Raw genomic sequence first — 16398 nt, 5'->3', positions numbered from 1 at the left:
TAATAATAATAATAATAATAATAATAATAATAATAATAATAATAACAATAATAATAATAACAATAATAATAATAATAATAATAATAATAATCATCATTATTACTATGTCAATTGTACACATTATTTGCTGATGTCTTGTAAACAAAATAATGGTTAAGTTTGACAATTAATTATTTTTGCTGGGACCTCTGCGGGGTAGCCGCACCGCATGTTGAGAACCACTGCAAAACATTCTATTTTGGGAATGACGAGCCGCAACTTTCCCCAACATATTCCAAAGTTGCAGCATAAGGCAAAAGATCTCGCATGAAGCATGAATTCTGGCCAATGGAGTAAAAGTAAGACAAACCTTTTTCTTATTTAAATATATATATATTTTGGGTAGGCATTTTTTTCATGCTGAGAACGCAGCCGAGCCCCAAAGTGGTCAATTAATTTCCCAGTCCATGATAATCGATTAGTTTGGGCGTGTGTGAACGTGTCGGGGTATCAGGAGAGAGAGGGAGAGAGAGAGAGAAAGAGAAAGAGAGAGAGAGAGAGAGAAAGAGAGAGAGAGAGAGAGAGAGAGAGAGAGATGGAGAAATGTCCTTTTCTCAAAATAACTAAAGAAATAAAGGAATAGTGAGAGGCAGAGAGAGAGAGAGAGAAAGATAGAGAGAAAGAGAGAGAAAGATAGAGAGGGAGAGAGAGAGAGAGAGAGAGAGAGAGAGGGGGGGGCAGAAAGAGAGAGTTAACTGCCGAAGGGAGAAAGAGAGGGGAAGGGGGGAGAAAGAGAGGGGGAGGGAGGGAGGGAGGGAGCGATAGAGAGATAGAGACCGAGTTTGGAGGGGTGGGGTGGAGGAGAGGGGTGTGTGTGTGTGTGTGTGTGTGTGTGGGGGGGGGGGGGGGGTACCGTTAAAACGTTCACGCAACTGAGGGAGCTCTTCCCATTCCACGCCACGAGACACGGAGCGGCACGGAGGATCGATCAGGCTGCTCCATCCAGCCTCCCTTCCGTCCTTCCCTCCACCCTTCCCTCTTTCCTTCCCTCCACCCCGGGAGGAGGATCCACCGGCGCGGGATGCTTCACCCCACCACGCTCTCCAGTCACCCATACCTGATGTGACCCGGGCTTCCCTTGAAGAAGTCTGAGGATGGATCATAACCCACTCTCCCGTTTCCACTCGTGGATTTCTCCCAGCGGCGCGCTGGTTTGACTCGGACCCGGGTTTGGGGCTGGTGAGGGCGGGCGGCGAGGGGGCGGGGGGGGTGGGGGGTTGGTGGTCCGGGGTCCGAGGCGGCAGGTTCCATCGACCCAGACATGGGACGCGCGTTAGTTCTTTGGGGGGATACGGTGCCGGAGGGATAACGGGAAGCTGCGGGTTTCTGGATTTACCCGAGAGGGGGCGGGGGGGACGGGGGCTGGCGGGGGAGCCGGTCCAGGGTCCGAGCGCCGGAAAGATGCGTCCCCACCGCGGCTTGATCGCGCTGCTCCTCCACGGAGCCGCCTGTCTGGTGAGTTGAAGTTGGATGGGGCTCCTGTTTGTTTTTTTGGGGTTTTTTTTTTGGAGGGGGGTGTCTCAGTAGTGACGGTTTATTCATTTTTATACAATCACATTTATGGTTGAAGTATGAAATAGGAAATTCAACATGATTGTACTGTGGATTTAGCCTTGTTCTCCGTATTTCCAAAGAGAAGGAGGAAAAGTCAATATCAGTCATCTTTTCCACACCGCAATTAAACTCTCCTGGTTGACAGTTTTAGAATAACGCGATTTGTCTTGAATAGCCCTGTTGGCGCAGCACTCGAATGCATTAATAACGTGTTAATGCGATAATTAACGCGTAAAATTGATGCCACTGGCGGCTGATGATCGCTTTTGATCAACTGGCAAATCTTAATCTGATACATAACTTTTTGGTGGCTTTTATAACAGATGACTCCTCCGATTCAACGCAGAAAATGTTTTTGCTTTAATCGTAACTTACTTTTCAGGTAACGCGCGTATTGATGAGCGTGTTCACGCTGACCTTGCGGTTTGCGCACAGCATAAATCAGGCGCCTTAACTATAATAGTTGTCAAGACCAATACGACCCCGACCAATTTCAGAAGTACCAGGTGATCCACACGGTATTTGAGAAGGAATGAACTCCATAATGGCTCAAAACATGGCAGAGTAGGCGTGCATATAGAAATTATTGGGTTTGTTGTGTTCGTTGCGCTGTAACCTTTTGTATCCCGATAGTCTGTGGATGGGCTATAATGATAATGAAGAAACAAAAAAACAACCAGCTGTTAGAAATTAATTAATCCGTGTCTAAAACCGTAATTAATATTTTTGTATTCGTACTCTATGCGAAATATGGATGAGCTTTTCAGTCGCCTAATTGACTGCCAGAGAAATTGTGTTTATTTTTGGCAGCAGCCATAGCTATTTGTCTTCTTTGACACTTGGCAGGCTGACTGGATTTGTTTTTAATGAGCTAAATGGTTTAAGAATGTAGTTTCGTAGCGCCAGGGGCATAGCCACGTGATTAATCTGAGCTTTATCATGTGTATGTGGATTTCTGAAGAAGGTGCCAGTCGTCAAATGTCTCAAGTTCAGTCCGAAAAACGGCCATTTGTCCGCCTGAAGTCTCTTTTTAGCAGGCCACTGGGCTGATAGGACGATCTGGTCACTGATAGTTGAGTCTGGATAATAAGAGAGAAAACCCAAACTTTTCAGAGTAAAAAGTCTTAATTTACATGTATTTACCCCTCAATACAAAATTGGTTGCAAGGTCAGGTATACACCCATCAGCCACAACATTAAAACCACCACTAATAACCCCTAATATTGTAAAGCTCCCTGTTGTGCCGCCAAAACAGCTCTGACCCGTTGAAGCAGGGACTCCACAAGACCCCTGGAGGTGTCCTGTGGTATCTGGCACCAAGACGTTTGGAGCAGATCCTTTAAGTCCTGGAAGTTGTGAGGTGGGGCCCCCATGGATCAGGCTTTTTGTTCCAGCACATTCCACAGATGTGTATGAAGTAGAAGAAAATGTGATTCATCACACCAGGCCACCTTCTTCCATTGTTCCATAGTCCACTTCTGACACTTATGTGCCCATTGTAGGCGCTTTCTGCGGTGGACAGGGGTCAGCATGGACACTCTGACCGGTCTGTGGCTACGCAGCCCCATACGCAGCAAGCTGTGATCCACTGTGTGTTCTGACACCTTTCAGGCATAGCCAGAATTAACATTTTCAATTTGTGCTACAGTAGCTCTTCTGTGGGATCGGACCAGACGGGCTAGACTTCGCTCCCCACGTGCATCAATGAGCCCATGGGTCCCATGACCCTGTTGCCGGTTCACCGGTTGTCCGTCCTTGGACATAAGTTGTTAGTAGGTACTAACCGCTGCATACCAGGAACACCCCACAAGACCTGCCGTTTTGGAGATGCTCTGACCCAGTGGTGAACCATCACAATTTGGCCCTTGTCAAAGTTGCTCAGATCCTTATGCTTGCCCATTTTTCCTGCTTCCAACAAATCAACTTCAAGAACTGACTGTTCACTTGCTGCCTAATATACCCCACCCCTTGACGGGCGCCATTGTAACCTGTCAGTGGTTTTAATGTTGTGGCTGACTGGTGTACGATCTGCTGTGTGCCTTGTAATGTAAAGCCAACCGTAGCAACAAGGCATGTTTACCTTGACTCAATTTAAAGCTTTACAGTCACTGAGATCTGTGGGATGGAAAGCAGGAAGAGCATTCACCTATAGGAGAAGGAGGTACGTCTCTGTGCGATGGAAGGTCAATGCGGAAAAGGAGAATAATAACAGAGTAAGCACTGGAGAAAAGGTGAGGAAGCCTCAACATCTCAACATCAGCCTGAAAACGCTCCGCTCAGATGAAACTGCGGTGATGGCTGAGGTGATGCAAAGCTCCAAGACTCATGATCAGAACCATGGAGAGCTCTTCAAACCATCCGCAGTTCCTCCATTGATGCCCAACTGAAGGCCCTGGAGGAGCCAAAAATGTCCCCGATTTCTATGTAGAGATAGTGCAGTTTAGGCACAGGTTTCATGTGGCTACAGTTATGGTAATGAGCCCTTTTTGACCAATCCCCATCCTAGGAAAGGAAAAAAAGTAGCTTTCCGGGGGCATAACCGGTACACTGGAGGCCTGGAAAAGCCCCATGGCGTGCCTTTCTAATAGCCTGCAGCTGGACTCCATACTTAATTCCTCACATCTTTTCTTTAAATTAGAATTACTATTTCTTTTTATTCAGCAACTGGCCTGATTAAGTAATACCTTGTTCAAATGGTATTTTAATCAAAACTGTAGATTTGATGCCTTTTTTTTTCAGTTGCAAATTCACTTACTTTATATCTATCTGAATTGCTTTAATATTGGAATTGCTTTAGTAATTAGAACAGAGTGTTGGAACATAAATTGCGCTCCAAGCCTTCAAGTAGCAATCTCAAAGATTTGCATTCAAATAAATGTCTGTTAAGTTACTAACTCTTGCCGAATGAGGTAACGAAAAGGTGATTGAGCTGATAGCCCACTGATGAAAGCCCTTGCATTTGCAGTATTCTGAGTATTAACAACCCGGTGTCTGTGGCAACTTGTCTGCCCGACATCATTCCCTTTTCGCTTTCATGTGCACTGGCAACCTCAAATTGTTACGGAGGCGTGGCCCAGGTGCTAACTACCAACTGACTGACGTCACACAGGCAACACTGCTTGGATCTCTGGGACATGAGGTCCCAAAACAAACCTGCAACTACCGCTTTTCGGCATAGGTGCCGGCAAAAACGACGAAACGGAAATCTTCGAGGTTGCCACTTTAATGTAACTATCTTTATTAGACAAGACCGCAACACCCTGTGGATTTGCCAATTCTGAGTTTCATGAACTCAGAATTGGCAAATTCAAGATCCAAAGTAATATCAGGAAAAGGGTCACTACGGTGGAAGACACTGCGACTTATGGTGGTGCTGCCACCACGTCATGAATTTGAAGATCTGTACAACCTTATATGGCACAGATTTTACAGATGGAAGCAGTTGACAGATTTTTATCGACAACAACACACCGGCCTGGTTGATTTGATTGGGAATCATGGGTTTGAAGCAAGATATATTAACTGAGCGCAGTACCCCTTGACTTGAGTGGAAGCCCATGTGCGTAGTCATCCAGTTTGGGTTTAACGTTTATTTTTAAATGACAGAAAAAACGTGTGGACTCCCACTCCCACGCTTAGGCACATGGAGGGCTATGCTGGTTAATGGAGTTGATGTCTTGAGGTCTGGCACTGAAACCTTGCACTAAAGATCACTTGGTTGAAACAGTGTTGTCAGTTTTCTCTACGCTGGCATAGACTCTCTCTCTCTTCTACCAAAGGAAGAGAACTTCCCTAAACGGGGGGCATGGGGCGTCAGAAGCTGGGCCATTTGATAGTCCCTCCGCTTGAATACACACAGATAAAGGCTGGTCATCATTTCTGCATTTGTAATGCCTGGTTTTAGTGACGAAAAGTTTGCCTCTTTTTGGAGATCCGGCTCTTGAGGAGTGACTCAGGAAAAAGATTGGTTCCAATCTGACTCTTCCTTTGACGAACAACTGGTTTGTATGCCGACAACAGGTTTTACTTCACTTCTGTGCAGAATGTTGTCATACAGCCTCCCAAAACAGGGTCTCCCAAGACGCAGGTTAGATTTGATTTGAAGTATGACATCAATTCGCCATGAATTAAGCATTCACGACAGAGGATTTAGCGTCGTTTCATGTTTTTAATTTTCCTTTGTTTCTGGTCTAATCCCAATCCATTTGATCTCAGAAGTAGAAGTCATTCACTGCAGATCCTATTAATCTAATCGTTGTTTACCCAGGCAAGTCAATTAAAAACAAATTGATTAGGTTGTTTCGGAACAAAGGCGCTGAACAAAAGGCTGTTATTGGGCGGCACGACTTTGGGCCCCACAGCAGTAGGACACAATCTGTAGGGAAGGGCACGCAGCAAACAGCATTACAGGATGAGGGGCCAACAGAAAGCATTAATCCAAACCTAAAATAGCTATTTATTTACAAGCCAGCGTATGTATGACATTGTACGAGTGCAAAAAAAATTTGAAGGGACTAGACATGGCCAGGAAGCAGTGGTTGTCTGTTGTTGACTTTTAAACACATAATAGTTCAATATGGGACAGCGGCTGCGGCAACTCGAATGCAAATGATTCAAGGAGCTTTTATTCGTTCTCTATCTCACTCTCTTTCTAGCCTTCTTTTATCCTTTTTTTTTTCTCTATCATTCTCCCAACCTATGTGACAGACTTCACACAGCCTCCCTTGTTTCCGTCTCTTTCAGCTCCTTAGTCACAGTGTCTACCAATGCACAAAAGTAATTCAGGATTATTTTTAACTCATACGACACAAAGGGATTTTTAATATCGCACAGTGAGAGACATACAACGTCTGGAGCGAAGGCCCACATGTAGCATTTCAATGAGGTTGTAAAATGTAAAAAAGGGAAAGCGGTGAAAGTGCTTTGTTCAAAGATCATTCGAAGGAGAGGCTCAAGAATTCCCAGCAGGAGGTGGTTTAAGGGGAATGTAAAGGTACCTCACCTTGTCCCCGTTTCTCGATTAAGAGAACATGACTGTCCAATACCTACTGTATAATGTCAGTTAAAAACAAAGAAATAAACAAGTGACACACACACACACACACACACACACACACACACACATACAAAAACAAACAAACAAGAAAGTGCATATTCCTGATATAAGAGTGAGTCAAGATTAGTTCATAGCGAACAAATCGTCCGGAGTAACTCTGGCAAAAGAGTCATTTGTTTTGTTCTCTTTATTCGTTTTGTTCATTTTTTATTTATTTTTTGTATTGTTCGTATTGTAAGTTTCGTTAGTATTGTTTGTTACATTCGTAATTCGGTAACTCCAGGCACACAGGCATTCATTGTGTGTCTGAACCTTGAATCGCGAACAAAAAGAGCAAAGTGCCCCCAAACAAGCTCCTTCAGTTTTGATTCCGAGAATGGCCAAGCGAGCCTTCTTCAACACACAAACTGAAAGCACCGAGGACTAAATTGAATTGGAAAAAGATATTTGGCATAAATCATGTTGAATATGAGTCATTTACACTTTGCGTTCCGCCGAAACAAATCATTTGAACGGAACGCAAACGAAGAGTCTGAAAATCAAACTCTTTTGAGCGACTCGCCAGGAACCGAATATCAAAGAAGATTCGAACGCGCCCTCACTAGTGCACATCGCACGGGTGCATATGACAGAGGCAGCATCCAGGAGCGGGGAGAGGCGAAGTGCAGCCGCTGTGGTAATGGATGGACCATGTGACTTCCAGCCTTGAGTTATGCACAGCCACGGCGTGAGTGACCCCAGAGGTGTGCCTTTCCTGTGGCCACCCGCAGAGGGACCCAGCGTGGCCCCCCAGCGCCCTCCGGGCCTCAAGATGCTCCAGCTGACTCCAACTGCAGCCCAGACAGCGAGAGAGAAATTGAGCCAGAGGAAGTGAGAAGCAGACAGACAGAGGGAGGGAGGGAGGGAGGGAGGGAGGGAGCGAGGGAGCGAGGGAGGGAGGGAGAGTGAGCATCCCTCTGACACATTGTCAAGCCTTTCGCGATGAGGCTCGGAGCTGTCCTGAGACGGAATATATTGTCTGGCCGAAACCCGGTGCAATTTACTGTGACGTCGCTCTCCGGGAGAGCGTACGGAGCGGCGGGTGAATGCGTGTAGATTCGGCTGACGGTGGAATACCACCGGGTGTGTTGCAGGATGCCTTAAAGAATAGCCCGGGGCCACAACGAGTGGGTGGAGACGGAAGGGGAAAATAGATGAAGATTCACATGACTACCTCACGAAGAAACGACTAAAAATAGGAAAGCCCATCACAGCCGAGCCAGGCGGTTAAATAAAAAAGGGGGAATTGCGACTGTATCGTGTATTATCAAACGCAGAGTTGCCCGGTGGCTGTGGGGTGCGAGATATCAGGTGATAGCGAGGTGATATTTCTCTTACGCCAAAGCACGGTTTCAGGCGACGGAAGTTTTCATTTATATCCAAACAATATTAGGGAGGGTGATAGGGGGATAGGGGAGTATGGGACTCTGTTTTATTTGGGGGGGTAGGAGGTGGAAAAAGGAGGACCCTAGGCTATCACAGTGTGTCAGCGCTGACAGATACCAGAGGCTTTTTTCCATTCCCCATCCAGCAGGTTGGAGGAGGCCGCGGCTGTGTGAGCGTTAGTTACACACATGGAATGAGACAGCAACGCAGCGGCCCATTTGTATTCTCAATTCTCTCACAATCTGTAAACAGCCCGTTCCGCTCCGATCGACATGCAGTGCCGAGTTCACACGCACGCGTTCGGCTCTTTATTTTGATGGCAGAGTGATTTTCAGGATTGGATCCAGTGCCCCCGCAGTGTCAAGACGGCGCCGGCTTTAAGGGGTGTTTCGAGCCTCGCGCGGCACGAAAGGGCCGAGGGAGGGGAATCGAGCAAATTAGGCTGCCTTTTGGCAGGGAGAGAGAGGGGGGGGGGGGGGCGGGGGGCGGGGGCGATCTCAAGCGGCGTTTATGGACGAAATCAATGTGTTCCCGCAGCACGGCGGAGTGGAGTTGTTTTAAGCAGGTTTCAAAAATAAGTGCGGAGGATTAAAAATGCAGGGTTTCCAGGGAGTTCTCTTGTCCAATTTAGGCTTCACAGTCAAGCGCCGTTACCCAATTTTCCTAGGCCAAATGTGGGCCAATGCGAACCTTAAGAGAGCAGAGAGAGAGAGAGAGAGAGAGAGAGAGAGAGAGAGAGAGAGAGTGGTCGGCTGGACATCCTAAACATCTGTGAGAGCAGTGGCGGAGCACCGCTTTTAATCAGCTCCGTTTCAAACAGCCTGCTTCTCGCTCACGATTCCCCCCCCCCCCCCCCCCCCCCCCCCACACACACACACACACACACACACACACCTCCACTGTCCCGCTCGCACCCGCCACCCCCACCATCTTGTCGATATCTTATAATGTAAAAATTTGATAGCCAATTCAGAGCCAGACTTCTCCCTCAGCATACAAAATGAATCCCGGTCCCATTGAGACTACGCCGACCGAACCTGTCCAAAGTGAGTTGTGGAGGTGAAAGAGAGGAAGAAAGAAAGAAAGAAAGAAAGAAAGAAAGGGAGAGAGAAGGCAGTGGATGGGGGGGGGGGGGGGGTAACGGCTCAATGCGGCGCGTTCGTTCCACCATCGCCGAGGCTTTGAGATCCGATGACCCCCTTGAAGCCGGCTTAAATTATTCATTAGGAGTCAAACGGCTTGTTTCTTGTGAAATTACCTCCCTCTCTATCCCTATCTCTATCTATCTATCTCTCTCTCTCTGTTACTCTCTCTCTCTATCCCGCTCTCTCCCCCCTCTTCCTCTTGATTCTCGCTAGCCAACGGAATAATTAGTCATAAGGCCGCAGCCATTCTCAGGCTGTAATCATGTTACAGAGAAAGTCTCCTGCAGTGAGCATATTAGATCCGCAGATGGAGGGAGGGGGAGAGAGAGAGAGGGAGAGAGAGAGAGAGAGAGAAAGAGAATAAAGTGCCGACGAGCAGTTAAGAAATCTCGGCCGCCCGATGCCCTTTAATTAAAAATTGATGTCATATTAAGAGATGGAGATTTCAACTCAACGACTGGAGGAAAACGGCGAGTGCTTATTGAACTTGTCGGCTCCCCAGGACAAGAGCCGCACTCTGGGCCCCCCGCTGGGGCGGCTCCACGCGCAGGGTTTTTACCCCGCCACGTTATATAAGCGCCCGCCTGTTCATTCCATTTGAGCGTTAAATGTGTTAAATCCAGCAATGAGGTCTCATTTCAGAACAATGAGAAAAAAAATCGGGCTCTTGTGGTCGGAACCGGAGCCGAGCGGTCTCTCTGAGCTGTGGCGTCTTATGCCGATATAGTCTCACCAGCGCCCCCGGGGGCGGAGGGATGTTAAATGGTGTACCTGCCACTTTAATGAGCTGATTATTACTGGTGGAACTGGCAGGCTTAAGAGGATAACCCTCGTCCAAGCCACACTTACACAGAGATGCAGAAAGTGTCCACTCGGGAGAGCGTGCGCACACACACACACAGACACACACACACCCGCACACACACATACACACACACACAAGCACAAGACGGACACAACGGTTTCCTCACTGGGAGAGGGAAGCAGAGGGGCCGGTGTTCAGCCGAGGCCGAGTGACTCACAATTACCACAGCGACGGAGCCCGCAGCCTCCTTCTCCCTCTCCAACCGTCTCGCTGACTCACTTAGCGCAAATGACAGATGACAAAAATCACCCTCAACCTCCCGCCCCCGCGCTCAGACCCGCCGCCCGCCGCCCACACCGGCAGCCCGGAGCCCGCACTTGAGACAAGCAGGGAGACAATGTGAGAGTACTCCCTCCAGTAAGCAGGTTCAAACGGTGGCACGGTGGATTGTTTACATGCGCTGCCCCCCGGAAATCACCCACTTCAAATAGTTTGAATACCTCTTTTCCACGCGTGACACAGTATACCACCAACCAATGGGAAGCGTTGTGCCGATAAAACCAAGCCTGTGGCGTCGATTCCCCAACGTTTTGACGTTTTCCACACGTTCCTCAGCACTGTCAATAAATAAAATAAATGTTCACTTCAATTCTACAGTATTGAAACCTAACGTGGTTAAGTCGTGAGTCATAGCCGAATATGGTCTGATATTAAAAAATTTAACATCTCGTAGGATCTGAGCTTAATCTGCTTGAGACATTTTTCACCCTTAATGGGGCCACATGCAACATTATTATCTTTTTCAGACACCGTAATGCTCACACTCACATATTTGCCCCAAATCTGAACCATTTAGGTACCAGTGAGGTATAAACTTACAAGGTATAGGTACAGTACCCATGCAAACGGTACAAGAGTACCTTAGAGAGTGCTGCTTTTTACCCCTAAAGGTACAGTGATGTACTTCATTAAAGAGTGATGTGATACAATTTATTTATATCTACTTGAATGTTTCAAGGCATATTGAGTGAGAGGGAATTATGTGCCCGGCCATGACGATTACAGATATATCTAACACGGATGCTACATATTTGTTGAAAGTAAGGCGGAGAAATTAATGCATTAACAAAAAAAAAAAAGGTCACATTTCGTTCAACTTAGTCGAACCCAAGAAATTAAAGTGTGAATAGCTTATAAACCTGCAGGAAGGTCCAGCTTCCTTAATGATGGTTTTACTTAAAATCAGCCACACTGTGTTGTGAAAGTGTTGACGCACTCGTCTGCTAATCCTTTTAGCGATATAAAACCTGTAACGATTATGTTTGTTTCTTTTTAAACAAGGCTGCCTTTTCGCAATCTGACATCTACAACGGTGCCAGACACGGCCATAATCGTGTGTTCCACCATCGTTCAGCACTAACGTTATCTCAGCAGGCAATCAGCCACTCCAGATGAAGACGTGTACAATAGCATTTGATACATAATAGTACATTACATGATGTCATTCAGCAGACGCTTTTATCCAAAGCGACCGAGTGCATTTGTCACGGAATCAAACCAGCTGTATGTCACAGCTAAACACGCACTAGAAACCAGCCGCACTAGTCGAGTTAGAGAGACAGAAAAGGGGAGAGATGCTCATAGGGTAGACAGCTCAGTGCAAGTGCCTTATTGTGGAAAGTAAATAACAACGACAAAAACGACAAAAACGTGCCTCTCCGTATCCTCCCTCTCCTCGCACTGTGGGCACTGGAGCAGGTTCTGGATAGGTGCAAATCCCCCTGCGTCTGAAAGCGTAGGGGGCTGTTTTGTGGAGATTGGGACCGAAACGTCTGCGTTCGGCCTAAAGGGCCAGCTGGAAGGCGTGGCGGGGAATCTTAAGTGGTATCCAGGGACCCGGGTGGAACGCTACCCTCTGTGCCCAGCAGGCGCCGGCTCACTGAAGGGAACAAACCAAATATGAGCCGGTCCTTCACCACAAACCGCGGGGAATATACAGAGTATTTTGTCATCAAAGTCGGTCGTGCCGCACCGCTCTGGCACTCCCAAATCAGAACAGAGGGCATATGAAAAGATTAAAATCAATACTGGTGTATCTGGAGCTTCGTTGTAATTCATTATTAATACGTTTTGGATTCTCAGTGACGTCGCGACGACAAGTGTCTGATTCGGGAGGAGGCTGCTTTTTGTCAGGGGCTGTTAATGGGTTTTCTGTCTGAGCGAGGCAGAGTTTGGAGGATCAGAGAGCCGGTGTGGTGTAACTGCAGACAGGTAACTGCTGTAGAGAGAGGGATGTCTCATCTCCATGGCTTACGCGGGCCAGGGAGGGAGGGGAGGAGGGGCTGGGCGCGTATTAGACAGGGGGAAGTCCTCTCATCTGAGGCCAGTGCCGGACCACAGCGGCAACTGCGGGAATCCTCACCAGGCACTCGATATTTGAGTCACGTCGTTATGAAAGGAAATGCATGGGTTTTTTTTTGAGACGGAAAATCAATGGCGCTGACAGAGTGGTATGCCAGTGAACAGATCTGACTTATCTGTGGAAAAACCTGCATAAGATGGAATAAGAATGAGTAAGACTTCATAATCCAGACTAAGCCCGGGTAAGAAGCTCTCGTAGTCAAGACAGTGGACGGATCAGAGGAACATGCATTATGTATCATAGTAAAACCTCTGTGCTCCGAGGGGCACAGCCCCTTCTCAGTTTCAAACACACACACACACACACACACACACACACACACACACACACACACACACACACACACACACACACACACACACACACACACGCACACATGCACACAGCGGACACAGAATCAGACATATGTAAAAACTCAGACACACAAATTTGCAGTAGCTGGCACAAACAAAAACATGCACTCACACATGCACACACGCACACATGCAAACACCCACACACGCACATACATGCACACGGAAGGACACATTCAGACACATGCAAAAACTCAGACACAAATTTGCAGTAGCTGGCACAAGCAAAAACACGCATGCATACACACATGCGCGCACACACACACACACACACACACACACACACACACACACACACACACAAACACGCTGTGAACAGAATACCAAATACACACACAAAGACCAAAACAAACTCTCACTCAGATTTCACTCCTTCAGTCGCTTGCTCGTTTCGAGAGCCGTCACAATTATTACACAATCTCACGATCGCAATTATTTTTGTAAAATGGCTGGATTCCCCAATCGTGTGTTTCCGTCCAAATTCGAGGGGAATTTTAAGGGAACGCCAGAAATGCTGCGATAAATAAAATGGGATTTTTAGTCGCGTCTCCATCAGTTGGGTGGTGGCAACTCAAGGGTCGACCTAATTTTCTTTCAATTTATGTTCAAGTACAAGTAAATGCCTATTTTCCTCGTAAAATGGGTGTGTGTTATTACATTGTTAAAAAATGTAGATTATAAAAATATGATAAAAAAATTGTAAAAAATATGATAGTGACATAAAATAAACACACACAATTAAAGACAATTATTTGTATGACTATTAATGTATAAGTAAACACCAAGCAGCCGCTCCCCAGTCGACTACCTGGTAATAGGTCGTTATTGTGAAATAATACCCATTCTACGGTACCTTAACGCCCACATACACACGGTCTGGACAAAAGCGAAAGCTGAGCTAAGCAGAGCGCCGAGATCTAATCTCTCCACCTCGCCCCGCCTCCCTCCTGCTGATGCTAACGGCGGATAGTATTGTGCCTCTGCTGATACAGACTTTGCTATTTATGAAATTAAGACATTAACAGCCTTAATTGGATATTCTTATTTTGCCCGTGTATGCACCTTCCAATCTCCAACCAAATGTTCCACATCGTGATCACAGATATTGCTTTATTCGTACCTGGCAAGGCGGGCAGTTAAACAAAACGAAGGCGGGGGAATAATCCTCTCTAAATAAAAATGAACCGCGTCACATTATCAATCCCCATCTGAACAACTTGCAGACGCAGATTCGGCAACGAGACATTGAAAGATTGCCTAAGTTGGGTTTCCGGGAATGTAGGGAAAGAAGATCCTCTATCGAACAAACTCCCTTTGTTTTGAACCCAGAAATATCCATTCTATACACTCCTATTAGTCTTTGTCATTCGATGTGCGCGAAATGAAGGAATTCGGGAGCGGAGTTTAATGACAGAGTTCCGTTGTTCAAGGAGCCCAGCTTTTGAAGAAAATGACTCATACTCACAAATATTGATTTTTCTGCCCAATAAGTTGGGAATTAGTGGCTTATACAGAATAAAGTTGCATGGTGGATTTTCATTTCAATCCACAGTTTGGGTTAAATGTTCCGAGGCCCTCCAGGTGGTTTGAGGGAGGCACACAACTACAGTACAAACCTTTGGGAAAAGGGTTAGTTAGTAGCAAGAGTCCCAAAATAATACTGTGTTATGTACACTCTCTCTCACACACACGGTTATATATAAATATATGCGAGTGTAGATGTGTAGATAGACAGACAGACAGACAGACAGACAGTCAGATAGACAGACAGACAGATAGATAGATAGATAGATAGACAGATAGATAGATAGATAGATAGATAGATAGATAGATAGATAGATAGATAGATAGATAGATAGATAGATAGATAGATAGATAGATAGATAGATAGATAGATAGATAGATAGATAGATAGATAGATAGATAGATAGATAGATAGATAGATAGATAGATAGATAGATAGATAGATTGATAGATAGATAGATAGATAGATAGATAGATAGATAGATAGATAGATAGATAGATAGATAGATAGATAGATAGACAGATAGATAGGTAACAACCACCAACTCTCTTTTGACATTTCTCTCCCCTCTCCCTCCCTTGCTCTCTCTCTATCCAGTTAGCTCTGGCTCACGAAGACGGATCCTCTGGCACTAAGAGTTCTCCGGATGACTCTTCCAAGACGGTGGGTCTCCTGAGCAGCCAGACGCCGCTCTCGCCCCTGAGCCGCTGGATGCTGCACAGCAAGAGCCGGGCGGCCAACTCCACCTCGCTGGAGCTGCCGTACCGCACCCCCAACCCCTTCTCCAAGCAGGAGTTCTCCAAGCAAGAGTTCTGGGAGATGCTGGGCAGCGACCTGCTCAAGCCCGACGCCTCCAGCTCCCGGGTGAAGCGGCGGCCCATCGTCAAGACCGGCAAGTTCAAGAAGATGTTCGGCTGGGGAGACTTCTACTCCAACATCAAGACGGTGCGCCTCAACCTGCTGATCACCGGCAAGATCGTGGACCACGGTAACGGCACGTTCAGCGTCTACTTCCGCCACAACTCCACAGGGCAGGGCAACATCTCCGTCAGCCTGGTGCCGCCGGTCAAGGCGGTGGAGTTCGACCTTGAGCGCCAGAGCGTGGTCTACCCCAAGGACTCCAAGATCTTCAACTGCCGCGTGGACTATGAGAAGGTGGACCGCAGCAAGCGCACGTCGCTGTGCAACTACGACCCGTCCAAGACCTGCTTCCAGGAGCAGACCCAGAGCCACGTGTCGTGGATCTGCTCCAAGCCCTTTAAGGTCATCTGCATCTACATCTCCTTCTACAGCACGGACTACCGCCTGGTGCAGAAGGTCTGCCCGGACTACAACTACCACAACGAGATGCCCTACCTGCCCTCGGGCTAGGCGGCTGGCGGGGAGGCGGAGAGAGGAGGGGAGGAAGAGGAGAGCGATGGGGAGATGAGAGGAGGGACCGAGATGGAGGAGGAGGAGGAGGAGGAGGAGGAGGAGGAGAGCAGCAGGAGACACCGTGTGAAGCCCTCTTTGAAGCCGGACGATCTTGTACAAAATATATATGCAAAAAACACAAAGACCGTATGCAGACGGCGAGGCACTGGGGATGCTTGACTGTCGCAGCCGTTTAATTGGACTCCTAGTGAAAATCACATGCCACCGACGTGCACATTTTTACCTCAACACAATTTTCGACAGATAACCACCTCCCCATCAGCTCTCTCTCTATCTCTCTCCCTCTCGCTCCCTTTCTCTCTTTTACTTCATCTGTCAGTGTTCCACGCCCTCATTTTTCTTCACTTTTGCAGTACTTCAAACATGCAAACTCCCGAGAGCCATCTTGTCTCTCCTGTGACAGCATTCATTTACCTGTTGATGTCTCCTCAGAGATTTTGTGTGCCGTACAAATTGAGGATCAATGACATCGTTGATGACATCACACACACTAGACGCGGCTCCGACGCATTCAATTTTACAACTTAAATAGTGTGATTACCTTTGTTCAAGGTTTTTTTTTTTTTTTCATCCTAGGTTAATCTCCATTACTTGACAACATTGCCTAAACAAAGAGCAACTGAATGTAAAGCGTCAACA

General features: G+C 47.0%; 1 protein-coding gene across 1 annotated transcript; it reads left to right on the top strand.

Moving 5' to 3' along the window:
* Nucleotides 1–1440: 1440 nt before the first annotated feature.
* Nucleotides 1441–15696, top strand: LOC307237247 (neurexophilin-1; the record flags this gene model as incomplete). Its single annotated transcript, XM_080009945.1, has 2 exons — nt 1441–1494; nt 14923–15696. The coding sequence occupies 2 exons, from the start codon at nt 1441–1443 to the stop codon at nt 15694–15696; spliced, it is 828 nt and encodes a 275-aa protein (XP_079866071.1).
* Between the last annotated feature and the right edge of the window lie 702 nt (nt 15697–16398).

The sequence above is a fragment of the Zeus faber genome (assembly GCF_960531495.2).
Source record: "Zeus faber genome assembly, chromosome: 11".
Classification (NCBI taxonomy): Eukaryota; Metazoa; Chordata; class Actinopteri; order Zeiformes; family Zeidae; genus Zeus; species Zeus faber.
Note: the sequence above shows the minus strand (reverse complement) of the source record. Positions and strands in the feature narration are given on the sequence as shown.